The sequence below is a fragment of the Thermobia domestica genome, chromosome 16, assembly GCF_964235325.1.
Source record: "Thermobia domestica chromosome 16, izTheDome1.hap1.1, whole genome shotgun sequence".
Taxonomy (NCBI): Eukaryota; Metazoa; Arthropoda; class Insecta; order Zygentoma; family Lepismatidae; genus Thermobia; species Thermobia domestica.
Window position 1 is genome coordinate 133,839,797 of NC_137469.1, and position 15,821 is coordinate 133,855,617.

The 15,821-nt window shown below is 33.9% G+C and overlaps 1 protein-coding gene across 1 annotated transcript in view; it reads left to right on the forward strand.

The window, feature by feature from the left end:
- Positions 1-15,821, forward strand: part of LOC145673429 (sodium channel protein Nach-like) — a 429,808-nt gene that overhangs the window by 124,394 nt on the left and 289,593 nt on the right. The window contains exon 4 of the mRNA XM_081743125.1: positions 10,833-10,941. Coding sequence (XP_081599251.1) covers positions 10,833-10,941 — 109 coding nt within the window. The remainder of the gene's footprint in view (positions 1-10,832; positions 10,942-15,821) is intronic.

A 15,821-nucleotide genomic window follows, 5' to 3' on the forward strand; every position in this document is an offset into this window, starting at 1 on the left:
AATACAAATAAAGGTTGAAATACAAGTATCGTAATAATAACTTCATTCATTACTCATCATCACCGTCTCCTTTAGCCTAACCGGCATAATCGTGGACGTAAAACTCAAAGATTTCATTTCATTTTTTCTTCGAAGCACATGTGCACATAGTACAATTATAAAACAAATATTATTTACACACGTATCATTATTAATTTCACTAAACTACAGAATTCTGTGCAAGTGAGAAAGTTAGTATGTCTTGATATGCACTTCAAAGAACTGGACACTTTTGGAAAGTCCAGGAAGAGCAACTGCCCCCTTGCCCTCCAGTGGATGGCTATAGATATGCATCATCTTATATAGAGTAAGTAATAATGAAGAAAATCTGCGTTTCTTTTGATGCAACTTCATCTTGTTATGATTTTAATGTCTCTCAGTGTTTGCACAAAAAAAAGAAAAAAAGAAAAAGAAAGAAAGTGGAAATGCAAAATTTACTTAGAAACATTGAACCTTGATAGTATGACGTTAAACTTTGTACAGTGTCACAAACTAACTGTCACTTGAAGGAAATTCATAAATTTTGGTTTAGTTTACTTTAAATGCTACTTAATATATACACAAATGAGGAGAGTTTGTTTGGAGGAAAAAATGCTTCTATAGGTGACTCCAAAGTGCACTACCATCTGCAATTCTCCTTTTCTTGCAATAGTAGGCAATAGTGTTGTAAATAGAAAAAAAACCGTTCGTATTTTTTCAGAAATGTACGTTTTTTTTAGAAAAAAAACATTGCCTCTCGTTTTTTTTCTAAATTTCGTTTTTTTTCAAATAGTCATTTGTAATGCATCTTACGTCATTTAAGTCTGAAGTATTTTTATGTAGGTGTAATTACTATAAAATGCAACATAAATTAAACACTAGATACTGATACGGTACAAATATTTTACAATTTATATGAGTAGCCTACCTACTAATAATCCGGGTTTCTGTACTGTTTCACCAATATCAACGAAGAAATAAAAGTATAAATGAACATTTGTTTTTTTTTTTTTTTTTTTTTTTGTTTTTTCGTGAAAGTAGGCCTTTAATAAGTACGAAAATAATATCGCGAACGGTATAAAATGCTAATAACTTGTCTAAAGGTAAAAACTAATACTAATTTGCCTACTAATATTTTTCTGAATATCATATATAAATAATTTGTCGACTAGATATATGATATGCATTGCTGGCTCTACCGTATGTGCAACACGTGCATTTGCACGGGGCTGCAACATCTTTCATAAGTATTCTATTTAAAATAAATATTTCTTGTTGGAGACAGACTTCATGATCATGGTAGTTAAATTTACTAAGCTGACCTTCTATTTGAATACTACTTTCATAAATTATGTTTAGGTCGCATTAGTTTAAGTCACATGATCAATGCAAAAGCAAATGGTAAAATAAATCCCAAAATAAATTGCTTGATTGTTGTCAAATACAGGAACTCAATTCTCGAGTGCCTGTCCCCTTTGGTTAGTTATCAGAGTTCTGATATGAAAGCTTCTCTTGTCTTTGTTGCAAATAAGATCGTTATCATTGAAATGGAAACACTTTTTTTTTTTAAATAACAGATGTAGAAGAAAAATCAAGAAATAAAGGTAAAAGAGCTAGGTGTACTATAATTGCAAACTGATATGTTGAGATTGAAACTCGATATTGAATTCTATAAAAATGATTACCATCCTTCAGATGTATTTGCTTTATCTTTCACTAACATAATAGACTAATATTTAAAGAAAAAAACAGACACAACAATATTGTATTTGTAGCAAGTATTTAAGACTTTCCGAGTGCGAGTGTAATTTCCCTCCCTTTCGTTGTTCATGCTGAAGTAGCATACTTAAAATCGTGACTTTAAAGATTTGTTCTTTCTGGAGAAAGAGGGAGGCGGCAAATTACGTCATTGCGCGGGCGACAAATTGCCTAGGGCCGGCCCGATGATATGTACACTCATGTCCAAAATGATTGTTGCATATCTAGGGCTATAACTGTCTTCTTGTAAGAATATAATTTGATAATGATTTTGCAGGGTACTTTTAATACTGGTGCTGTGTGTATAATCGGAAAATGTATATTTGTGGTAAATTGCAAAGGAAAAGAATTATAAATGCGAAAATTAGAAAGAGTAAAAGAAAATGTTGCTAAATGGACAAGAAAGTTTTATTTTCGTTTTATTGTTCTTATTTACTGCTGTTTTGGTATGAAATTTGTCACATACATGTCTTTGCCGATTATACACGTACTAACATTATAAGAAATACCAGGTGGATTCGTTATCACATTATATTCCTACAACATATTTATAGACATGCGACAATAATTTTGGACATGAGTGTACATACAAGACATGAATATAGGATGACATAATTTGAAGTAATGCAGGGTGTTTCAAAATTAATATTAGGATTTTGAAACTTTGTAGTATCTATTACAATTAACTTAGAATTATAAGTATTATCAAATGAAAGAGCAACTCAAACAGTTTTGTACACACGCTTGCCATGCATTGTTTCCTCTGTCTGCCGTTAGAAAGAGCAAGTAGCAAAGATGGAGACTAGAGACCAGAAAGCTTTGTGTGTTTTAACTTTGCAAAGACTGAATCTGTAGTTACAGTGCAACAGTCTGTGTGAATTGAATGTTTTGTGCCATATGGCGGAAAGTTTATGGGCCTTTCTCACCTATTGACTCAATGTGTGCCATGTGACGAATGAAGCTCACATCGAACACTTGAAGCAAAAACTGTTTGAGGTATTATTTTATTTGATGTATTGTTTATAATTGTGCGTAAAATGTAATAAGTACTACGAAGACTTAATTCCCCAATATTTCATTTTGAAACACCCTGCATTTCTCAGCATCAGTATTGGAACTAAGATATAAAAAGGAGAGATTGTGATTGTTTACAACAACGATATTATTATTAGTCGAGACTATAATTACTACAACAACACAAGTTAGTAGTCAAAAAAATGTAATTAAATGTACACTCGTAACCCTTTCGGACTCAGGTGGCCAAAGTGGCACATACGGGTGTGTCACTTTTTTAGTCCTCTCCTGTATGGTCACTAATTAAGATATCGGTATATATACATACATATATATATATATATATATATATATATATATATATATATATATATATATATATATATATATAATATTTTTGCTAAATATGGTTGGTCCATAGTTTATCATTTTAGTTTCTTTTTCTTCTGTGTGTCGAATTTCCTTCTCAAATTTCACCCCAGTCAAAAATTCGAGAATTTTCGAATTTTCTTTATTACTTTTCCCCTGTAGTTTCATTCGTTGTACAGAGACCTCCTTAAGACTTGTCAGGTAGATACGTCGGATGGATACCTAATTGTTGACATCAATTGGACGGGCTTACGCGCAGTGTTGCCAACTACGGAAATTAAAATCTTCTTAAATTTGGGCAAAAAATTCGAAATTTTTGTTATAAACCGTACCTATACGTCCGAATGTAAGTCAACTTACGCCAGTCGAACATTTGTCCGTACTGAACAAGCTCGGGTACATATCGTTACAGTGGGGTAATTAGGGGACGCACGAAAAATTCGGATTTATGTTCTAACTCTTGATTTTCCCCTACTTTTCTGTTTATCGAAATATATTTTTGGTAATTAAAAGCATTGTTTCTTAAATATTGCCGTAACACTTGTAGGATATATTAGTAATGTACCAGTGTTTAAGATAGTTTTCGTCTGTCTGGTAGCAGTGTTGCCAGCTACGGAAAATTTTAATTCAAGATGTTAGGGGAAAATTACATGTTTCGTCTATTATATCCCTCTTGTTGGCTACATAGGAACAAAAGTACCAGTATCTGAAAGTCTTGTCTTTGCCCTTCACAACGCACTATAGAAAGTTTCAATAGGATAGTTAGGAGAAGTACAGTTGAGGTTTACAGTAGACCTTGTTCTCTAAGTGGAAAGATAACTGTGATTTTTTTAGGTAGACTGAAATATTTTTTAATGACCTTCTTACTTTATTAAATATCGTCACAATACTTGTAGGGTATATTATAGGGATACCAAAACTTCTTTTAAGATAGTTTGTGTGTGTCTGCTAGCACTGTTGTCAGCTACAGAAAATTTTAATTTCCGATTTTAGGAGGAAATTTAGGAAAAATTCCTTTTTGTCTCTATTATTTCCCTTCTTGTTGGCTACATTCGAACAAACGTGCCACTGTCTGAAAGCCTCGTCCTTAGCCTACACAGCGCACGGTAAAATGTTTCGGTAGAATAATTAGGGGAAGTACAGTTGAGGCTTATAACAAATCATGTTCTGTAAATGGTAAGAAAATTGTGCATTTCTGAGTTAGAATAAGATTTTTTTAAAAAATTTCATGCTTACTTTGTTAGATATCGCCATGATACTTGTAGGATATAGTCTTAGGGTACCAAAGTTTACTTTCAGATAGTTTACGTCTATTTTATGGTAGTGTTTCCAGCCAAAACAATTAATTCCCGATTTTAAGTGAAAAATTCGACAAATTTCCCTTTCCTCTCTATTATTTCCCTCTTGCTCGCTACGTTGGAACAAATGTACCACTACCTGAAAGCCTTCTCTTTAGCCTACAGGACGCACCATAAAAAGATTCAATAGGATAATTAGAGAAGCTGTAGCCCCGGCATATCTGTTGATTTTTGCTTCTGAGACGTAAAAATTGTCAAAATTTCATGTGTATGGAAACAGAGAATTTTTTCTTTCTTTCTTTGAATGGAAGCCAGCGACTTCAGGTTTTCACTGTACCTTGTCAACGCACCAAAGAATTTTTTTAGTTGACTTAGACCCATATGGCAACAGTGGTGATAGATACAAAAAATCTTGAAATTCGGTTAGGGATTTTTTGTAAATTTTCACCCCTACATTTCCCTCAGTAATTTCCCACCCGCTCGCAACACTGCAATGTAACGTACACCAAAAAATAGCCACATTCCTTTTCTAAAAAACAAGGTCTTAACCATATCAATAGGGTAAATGGTTTTTGAGCAATAAGTCACTAAGTGACAAAGTAGGAAAACGCCAAAAATGCTCTGGGTCCGAAAGGAATAATCACACGATTTTGCTCGTATAGGTACAAGGAAACAAACGATTTGTAAGTTACTAGGGCTTCGACTCAATCTCGATTGATTATTTCAATAATCTTCAACATAAATCAATAAATAATAGCTGTCAGAAAAAAAACAGACATTTGAAAAAAAACATGAAAAAGAACGATGTTTTTTATTGAAAAAAAAACTTCACAGAAAAAAAACCGTTTTTTTACAACACTAGTAGGCAATCGAAAAAGCAGGGTCGTTCGGTTGGTTAAGAATTAGAAAGGCATTGGACCAAACCTCAATTTTGTTACAAATATATCAGTGTGGTAAACTGCAAATAAGGGAATAACTTAAATTGTTAAGAATGACGGATTTAATATCCTGAGGGAATGGATGACATAAAAAGTTACAAAAGGATCCTACTTAAACAGTTCAAACAGGATGAATAGTAAGAAATAAGTATCAGAGGAAAGAAGTATCAGAGGAGGAAAGCAGTTTCTCTCCTTTTTCAAAAAAAATCGCAAAGAAAGAAAAAAAGGTTACGTAACGTAAAGGTTTAACATAAAAACTTAACAGCACAACAACAAACATCCACAAGAAGCGGAAAGAGAGACAAACACAGACTAAGGGACACCATTCGCGTAGCAGACTTGCGAGCCATCCATGTAAGATAAAGAGATGAAACCTTAGTTGTAAACCCAATGTTATATTATTATTATTATTATTATTATTATTATTATTATTATTATTATTATTATTATTATTATTATTATTATTATTATTATTATTATTGAAAACTCGTTTTCTTTTCAAAATCTCTGATTCTGGCTAAAAGCATGTCTGCATATAGCAGTAACGTGAGCACTTTTTGTCAATGAGCAGTTTTGAAGTCCAGAAAGGATGGAAATCTCCTTGAGAGAGGAACAAAAAAGCTTTCTTATGATACATTCTATGAGAAACTTCGAAGCACTTGCTTTTGACAGGTGCTTTTTTTGGGGGGGGGGGGGGGGGAACAAAAGTTTCAGCGCCTAAGGAACTACCGTATATAATATTGCAAATTTGCAAATGGATTTATTTACATGGCAATTTCTGGTAATAAAGAAATTGTCATTAGGAGACATTATTGTAAAAACTAAGTTTACTTACTTCATCTATCACAAGTGTTAGGATTCCCTATACCTCGCTCCCCCTTCGAAGATCAATATCGAAAATTTAGGATATGGAATATACTTGAATCATCAATCAAAATCCAAATGTGTTCTACCATTTTCGTACGTAAGGCTGAGGGGAGTGGGGAACAACCCGAACAAACATTTTAAGCCAAAAATTGTTAAAATAAAAATAGTTATACTTCCCTTAATAGAAAATTATTACTGTAATTTATCTTTTACCTCTGTTTCTGATTATCATCAGAAGTCACCGACAGTATACATACTTTACCTAGTATAGCTCTATACTCTATAATTTTTCACAACAAAGCAAACCGGGAGGTGAAATTACTGTGATGTTAAAGTGGAGTGCTCTACAAAATAATCATAATTGATTGTTCTTATTTCTATTAGTAATTTTCACATAGACGCAGAACTACAAGACTAATAGAAATAGAAATGAGAGATTTAATTCCATTCCTCTCTCAGAGTAAAATACTTCTGTATTTTGGTGAGACTTACAACGATGATGTCCATTTTTGTATGTTATTATCAGTATTGTTTCTATTTAGGGACAAAATGTTATTTAAAAGGAACAAGCTGTTAAGAAGAAGAAAATATAAAAATAAATAATTTAAATATTGGTATTTGTATCGACATATATCATGTTGCGGTTGCTATGAAAACTTGTTTGTCTCGTTGATATGGTAACGAAAAAAATTAGAATGAAGATTCATATTGTAAGAACCGAATGTTCATTATTGTAATATGTCTAATTCGATATATATTGTTGTTGTTGAGTTCAACGTCCCGCTCAGCACCGAGGCTTTATGAGACGTGGAAATACTGATTAACGTGGAATCCGAACCACATGATCTCCCGCCGGGAATTGAACCCGGGTCTCCTACGTCATAGGCGCGTACGCTAACTGCTTAGCTACGAACAAGCTAGTCGATATATATTGGGAAATCTATATATCTCCTAAAGTGCATAATCGTGGTGACTGATTCTTTATAATCTGGTGTAATTTATAAATAATATAAAATATATTCGAAACTAAGGAATGTAACGGAAAAAGCACGTTACAGACTGTCATTTTTTCAACATATGTCACTAATCCCGGGCTAATTCTTATCATTGTAGTTTCGAGGTAATCGGTACCCGTAAGTGTAAAGTTTGTCGACTCTCAAATCTGAACAGTTTGTTCAAAGATATTTCACATTTCATGTTGTTATTTCTTCGTTACAAAAGCACTTCTGGTTGACTCTATTCAAGGCAAATTATTCAATATATACACTCCGCATAAAAAAGTGACAGCTAACACCTTGCAGCTAGTCCATCTACCTTTATATAAATCTTTTTATCCTATAATTATGTATGGTAAAGAGACCCCCAATCTCTCCTTCTTTCCTCTCTCATATATTAAAATCATCAACATGAGCACAATATCAATTTCAAAATATCTCGATTCTCATCTCCAAAGCGAAACGAAAATTTTAGTTAGCCTTGTCACCTCTATACAAATTCTCATCTATAATGTTAATTTTCGTCTCGATTGTGTTTCCTGGGCGATAAAAGCTCCTAACATTTAATCTTCTATGAGATAATAATAATTATTATTAGTTTATTATTATTACTATTATTATTAATGAAGACTTGATAGTTCAAGTATTGAAATATCCGAATACTATAATATCTGAAAATAAAACGTGTGTCATCGCCGATCAAAGCCACTAAAACTTCTAAATTATAAAAACTGACCTTTCCTGGATCCGATCCAAGAACTTTCACATTACTTGTCGAGGGCCTTCATCACAGAAACCACGACTACTACGCGGCAAATGATTTATCTTTAGTTTGTTTACAAGTATAACATACGCGCCGTATCTGTTACAAAATAAAGAAGTTTTGTATTTTGTTTTTAAAAATCTCTAATGTTGATAATTTAGCGAATATACGTACAATGATGTAATGTCTTCCGAGTTCTCCATTACATATTCCTGTGTTTTGCCAATCAATTTGACTATTAACAAGCTACTTTTTTGAACGAACAGAAAAGGCTCTTTATTTAGGCGAACCAGAATGAGTAACACTTTAGATGAGGGGTTAGCGTTGTTATTTTCCTAATCCCGCAGTAGAGGTTCGATTTTGTCTCTTGCCCTTTACACTTTTTAAAATGTTTCATTTACAAGGCTGAGCTCTAGTTGGATGCTGCTAAATAAAAGATAATCTCCAGTGGAGAATTTCAGTGATGATGTAATCTTGAAAATAAAAGAAGAGAAATGAATGAAGAAAACGAGTTGCAGTGTTAATTCTGTCAATGGTTCTATATTTGATATTATAAGTTAATTTCGTGCATTTTTAAATTGTTCTTTATTGACACTATATACTCCATTTTCTCCTTGTGTCTCAATGTATAAATTTTCACAAATATTATACAAATCAGGAACTCCCTCATTTGAGTTAATCATAAGATTATTTAAGTCCCCCGATTGTTATCTTTTCATTGGCGCCTCTGGTGTCCGTATATTGTTTTCTAGTACTGTGAGTACAAGTATGCAAAGACTCCCTTTTGTCATTTCGTCAGTCAGTTTTTCGTTCCACTTCTGCACAAAAGTACTCTTTACGATTTGTTCTTTTAACAGCTGGGGGCAACTCATGCTGGTGTTCTAGTTACTGTACCAGGCGTAATTAATCTTGGAGCGTGCATTAGTTGGGTTGCCTAACTCACGAGTTTTGTACCTGAAGAATTTATGTGGACCACTGTACATGGGGCCTTGGTGCCTCAGTGATAAAGTACTCACCTCTGATATGTGAGGTGTCTGGTTTTATACTAGTTTTGCCAAGAGCACTTTGTGGTGACGATATACTATTACGTAGGTTTTGTTGGAATTCTCTCTTATGCTGTCGTTTTCTTCGTTCACCTTTTTCGTCTATCTCATTATTACTGTCACCCTTGACCTGGAACATAATTGTGAGACATTGAACTCAATAAATTTTTAATTATAAAATGAAATACTTAATTTTCCAGCGAGTAATTTTGAAACAGTGTACACAAGTGTAGTCTTGAGTTTTAACCCTATAATTTTGGTATATCATATGTCTTTTTCGCATTGAAAAAAATACGTTGGATTCCATATGGTGATTCCAAGATTATATGTAAGGTAGGTGCCTATACATCAAGTTGCATCACATGATCTCATTACTGAGCCTTCCTGCTGGTCTAGTAGCTAGCTTGCGTGTCTTTGGCACACAGGTTCACGAGTTCAATTCCCTATAGGAGAGCCTTGAAATTCGAATACTAACAGTAGTACGGATTCCATATCAAACTGTAGGTCTACGTCTAATCTGGCTTCGGTGTTGAATGGGACGCTAAACTCCAATCCAACGAACACTTCGAAGTCTGCACTTTTGTAGATTTTATAGAAGGGGTTCCCGACTATTTCTCACCCTGGATAGTAAATTAATACAGCGGTCTACAATCGTAGATTCATTGCTGCAGAAACTAAAAGTCTGCCACTAAACTTTATTGAGTGAATAGGAAAATTTGAGATTATTATTATCCTGTTTTCTAAGATCACTGTGTATATTATTCTTCGCTCTTATCAGCCTACCGAAAAGTGTTTCCAACTAATGTTCTATACATACTAAGAATCATAGTGTCTAGAAACAATTATCCCCTCTATTTTCATTGTTGAAAACATATGGTAAAATTTGGGGTTACGTGATTTCCTCCGTTTAACCGTCTTTGTATGTCTTTTGCACTATTTCGTTCCTGGAAAAACATTCAACTCAAAAGTTTTCACAAACTGATCATATTAGTAAGTTAACTAGAAATTAATATACTCATAGAGTTTGATTGGCAAAATAATATATCAGTCCTACATTTACTTTAAAACCGATTTTCTTACACGCTATAGTGAGGATACAGTATTTGTCTTTTTCTTGCACTTAGTTAGCATCGTTGTGATATTGTACCTAGTTGGTGCGATTGAAATATACATAAGTTGAGAATTAGTTTCAAATCTCTCCCCTCTTACACTTTTGCCATCGCTTACCTAAAGATTGAATTCGATGACGAGAAAATTATGGAGTCTTCAATATGAAGAAGCTCTCAGCCTCACATTGTACAGGCCAATCATCAGGGAAGATCTTTTCGAAATGATCGAGATGTCGGAAGAGGTGGTAGACGATGGAAGACATATTGGGAGAATACAGTGGATTAGGAAAAATTTACACTGTTATTCAAGGGAAGCCTGCACGATCTTTTGAGTGACATATGGGCATGCAGTGTCCTCCAACATGAGGACACTACATCTGTTGACCATGATAGATACTTGTGGGCAGATTTGCGTTGCATTTCATAAAGTACAAAACTGTCAACCATGGCGCATATTTACCTAGAGAAAGACCAGCCAAACCAAGTTAAAGGAAGCAGAGAGAGTGGTCTGAGTGTTCAATCACAAAGTTGGAGATGCCTCTGTCTAGTGTGTACCGAGTGAATATCAAAATACACGATAATTATATGATTAGGAATTTTATAGTATGATGTTGTCGCTTGAGTTATTAAATGTTAAGTTTATTATTATTTGTCTTTCAGACGAGACACTAATGAAACGGAATTGGAGAAAGCAGTGCAGTGCACCTATCTAAATACAATCTGTTACGCTTCGATAGGATTTTATGTAAAAGGGAACAATACAATACAGGTAATACAATACAATCTTTATTTGAATGATTTAGTGTTAAGTCCTTGTCTAATATTTTCAGCCGAAAATCATGATAATATTTTAAATTTCATCACAAAATACTACGAAAATTATTTGCCATGTGTTGTTCAAAATTTCCCCATATGGGGTCAATCCATACGTAGTAGTCCAGAGGTGGTTGCTCCACCATCTCCAAAAATTATAAAACTTCGAGTATAACGAACCTTGTGTATGAGAAGATCAAAAACACTATCCACGCTGTCATATGTACAAGTGTTCCTGAATGGCGGCCATCTTTGTTGTCGGTGGAGTGCCATTTTGCATTTGCAAGCGTTTACGAAAAGTAAAGTTACTCAGGACATACGTATCAGATGAACTCCAAACAAAAACGAATGTTTACAGTAGAGATTGAAGTAAACGGAGAATATATACTGTTGCTTCTAAATAAACATACAAGTTGCAAACCAATACACGAAATCACTAGAAATAGTGAAGAAAATTACACTTTTAAAGGGGCTGTATTTTGGAATGGCATGAAGGGGGGGGGGTTCATGAGTAGTGTGCTGAATACTATTGCATGTAAAGAGTCTGCATAAATATGCACATCTATGATACTACTGGCATCGTAGATTTATGAGAGTCCGAAAGTTCAAGTTTATTATTTTGATGCCATGTTTGGTGCGTAATATCTCAGTAGGGCAAGGTGATAGAAATTGCTGCTTAGGCCACAAAATAATTGTGTATGTGAATAAACTATTGCAAAAAATCGTGACTGATATTACATGGAGAAAAAAAGTGAGGACATGCTCAAAACGCGAAGAAAGCACGCGCGCGACATGGTCGTAGCCCGGTAAAAATTAAATGTTTTGATATGTTTCATGCTAAATATCATAAACTACACATGGTTCAGCAATTAGGCCCGTTTTCGTTTGTGTTGAGTTGTACAAAAGCTTGTGAGTGGCGTTTGTTCCATCTTTCTATCTCCATTATCATTGCCACGTCTACAGAGTGGACAATTTATCATGACCATCCGCTACAACGGACAAACTAAAAGAAAGGGAAAAGAGAAACTTTGCACGAAGCAACTATAAGAAGTGCAATATCTTTGTATGTATTAAACAGTAAGACTCAGCAAACAGTGTTGACAACCCAATAGAAAGTTATATTTTTTCAAAGATATAACTCATATAACGCATACCTCAGAATATTACATAATTCAAATCAACGTGTCAAACTTAACACTAAGATACCACGTTTATTATTCAGTGTTGCAAACTGAGGTTGTTGAGTTGATTTTGAGTTCAACGTCCATTTCAGCAGCGAGTCTGTATGAGACGGGACCTACTGATTAACGTGGAATCCGAGCCACATGAGCTCCCGCCGAGAATCAAACCCGGGTCTTCCACGCCAAAGCGCGTACGCTAACCGCTTAGCCAACAAGGTGCTCGCTAACAGGGTTACAGGGTTACAGGGTTTGGTATTACAAACATCCAAAGTTCGGAAACCTCTAACGCAAATACAGCATAACGGAGATGCACAGGATAATGCACATCGAAAGTAAATTACTTTAGTGTTGGATACCATGGTCATGGTTAGCGATGAGCAGTGGGAATATTCCCGGAGGAAGGAATTTTAAAAATGGGAATATTCCCGTTTTTTCCCTGGCCTATAAATTCCCGGGAAGGAATTTATTTCAATTTCTTTACTTTATCTTCCAAATTATAACAACCATATGACTAATTACTTTATTTTAATATATTATGATTTACTTCTAGGTTTTAAAGAATTTGGAGGTTAAAAAATTTAAAATTCTTTGACTGTACTTTATACAACTAATAATATAATTTTTAAGTTCCATTTCCATTTGCACTAAAAGGTAGGGTAATTGTTTAGTATTGAGGGTCAAAACTAGCAAAAAGTAGGATGATTTACGGAAGAAATGAGTTGATAGTGTTTTTCAAGTAGTCAAGAAAGTATCGAACACCATGTTTTTTAGGGCAGTAGGGAATTTTTACAAACCGTAAAGGTAAGTGGAAGTGATTTATGTGAGAAAAGAAAGTGAACTGTTGGCAACGAAGATATAAAACAACCTGCGCTGCGGGGCTCTAACCCTCCTTCACTCGATTACGCTCACTCGGAATGCTGTCTAAATTTAATGTTGGTAACGTAATTTAACTCATAAAACAACCTCATCGGAATAGAATATCGTAAAAAATAGGTCCAAAATGTGGCTCCCCAAAGCTAAGCAACAGCCAAAAGTACCAAAGTACTAATTTACAAATAATGAAAAGAATCAATTTTGTAAAGTAATGTAGAATTATGTAGAAATAGAGATGAACTACTATTAATTATCCCTGAACCACCGTTAGTAATAAACGTCAATCTGTCTCCTCTCTCTGATTCGAATTTCAGAAGAGGTACTCGGACTCATTTTACATGTGAATTAACGCATGAATTTTCGAGAAATGGGCAGGAAGAAAGGTCGAGTGTGGCAATGTTATATGCAAAATTATAAAGAAAGGAAAGTATCTTGCAAATATTGTGAACATACATATTTATGCGCAAATGTTGACAAAATGGTTGGACATGTGTCTTCTGATAGTTACCCAACGTAATTTGTTTATAACATTTAAAAAATTAAGATATTTATAATATCAGTAGTAGAGTCAAGTTTAGAAAATCCACGTACGTGTAAATTTAAACTGTTTAGCGGTTTAAAAGTATGTGGACTTACTGTATCATTTTTGAAAGATATTTACTTTCATAAAACATATTGTAGATAAATATCCATTTATTCGTACTCTCTAAATATAATAAAATATTAATAAAATAACATAGCATCGTTCAGAATATACATTTTAAAGACTCCTCTAGGGACAACAGTAATCATATACTGTGATATAAAAACGAATTTAACTTTGAAATTATTACATAGTAACATAATGCCATTTTCTTTGTGATTATACATAAATTCCCGGAAAATTCACATTTTTGAGAATCTTTCCGGGAATATTCCGAAAAATATCTTAACGGGAATTTACCCATCACTAGTCATGGTATGACTTGTTTCGAATGAATAGGGCTTGACAATTTTAATTTTTTTGAAAGCATTTATTTCGAAAAAAATGCTGAGATAAGTATCATATCTAGTTACTTGTATGGTTTATAATGATGTGTAAATTATTTTGCCGTTTACAGCACTTCGATATCTGAAACCTTTCGGAGATATGATAAACATTGCTGAAGTTTGCAACATTGCTTAAATCGTGCAATTGCAAGAACTTCTTGTAATTACAGCTACTAAAAGCTATTGCTGTAATGATATAGAAGAGGAGGGAAACAACAATCATTTTTAATATTTTCTACAAATACGCCATTTTCAGCAGAATAAGATAGATAGGTGTAATGCAACTTTGTGAGCACATTAACTTCCGTAACTGGGATTGGATTTCTATGATACTTTGGTGATACATTAAGTGCCTTAATACGGCAGTCCAGTTCAACGATGGGTGTCGTTGGTGCAAGGGGGAGGAGCACCCCTTGATGCAATGACCATGGAGCTAGAAAGATAGTACAAACGCCACTCGCAAGTTTTTCACAAATGAACAGAAACAAAAACGGGTCTAATTGCTGAACCATGCGTAGTTTTTTATGTCTAGCATGAAACATATCAAAACATTTAATTTTCTTTCAGGCTACTACCATCGTCACACGCGTGCTTTCTTCGCGTGAAAAAGGCGAAGAAGAAAAAGAAAAAGAAAGAAAGCTCCGTAACAAATGAGATGCATGGGATAAGTCGTGATTGGGAACCCTTCGAATATTCATGATTGGGAATATTCATGAAGCTATCAGCTTATTTCTAATTATATATATAATTCATTTCTTACTTTCGAACCTATAAGGTTCAACCAAAATGAAAAGACTTTTATATCGGACTTCCAAAGAAAATAAAATGAAATAAAATAAATACATGACCGTGTTTATTATATATGGAATTCCCAGTCACGACCCCCTTTTCAGTTTTATTAAAATAGAAGAAGAAGTAAAGAAGAGAAGAGAAAGTTGGGATAGGAAAAGAAGAATAGGGAAGGTAAGAAGATGAGAAAAGAGGGAATTGTTACTGGATATTTTTGAGAAATATGGTAAAGGAAAGTGAATAATTATCGAATTGGGATCATTTCCAATAGCTATTGGGTGAATATTTGGTATTAAGGTGATCAAAGGTAGACACATGTTAACCCATATCTCCCAGACCTAGATCCATTTAACCCCAACCACCGAATTATCGCAATCTAGCTCTGAGATAGATATAAAAGTTTAATTTAACAGTTTATTCAATATTTCCGAAAGTTCTCGACTAGTATCCATTCCTTAAAAAATAAATGACGAAGTTGATGGCATGCTAGAATCGACCACAGAAAAAAAATCAGAGTAACACATCTATTTGTCGAAGATTTTGACTCGAAATTTTCCTATGATGATCATTCGTTCAGGCTATCTCCGTCCCTTTTGCTTCCTTTATAGAGCCAACTTAAATTAAGTTAGTATTGACTTTCAACGACTTTAATTGCCAACTACCATTAATTATAGTAAGTCACACATATATGTCAAAAGAATTGGTGCACTTAATACTAAACCTACATTTCACTCACACTCACATTCATACAGGACAATGTATACTTCAGGTTGCATTTATGTGAATTAAACTAACCTAACTACATTTCTATAGACATTTATTACATTTCAAGAACACTTACTTCGACAGCACAGGAGAAATTTCGATACATGAAAAGAAAATAATACTAGTAATAACAATATGGTTTATAGACATGCATAGAAATTTGTTACTTTTCAATATTTAATAACACATTTCTCTTTGT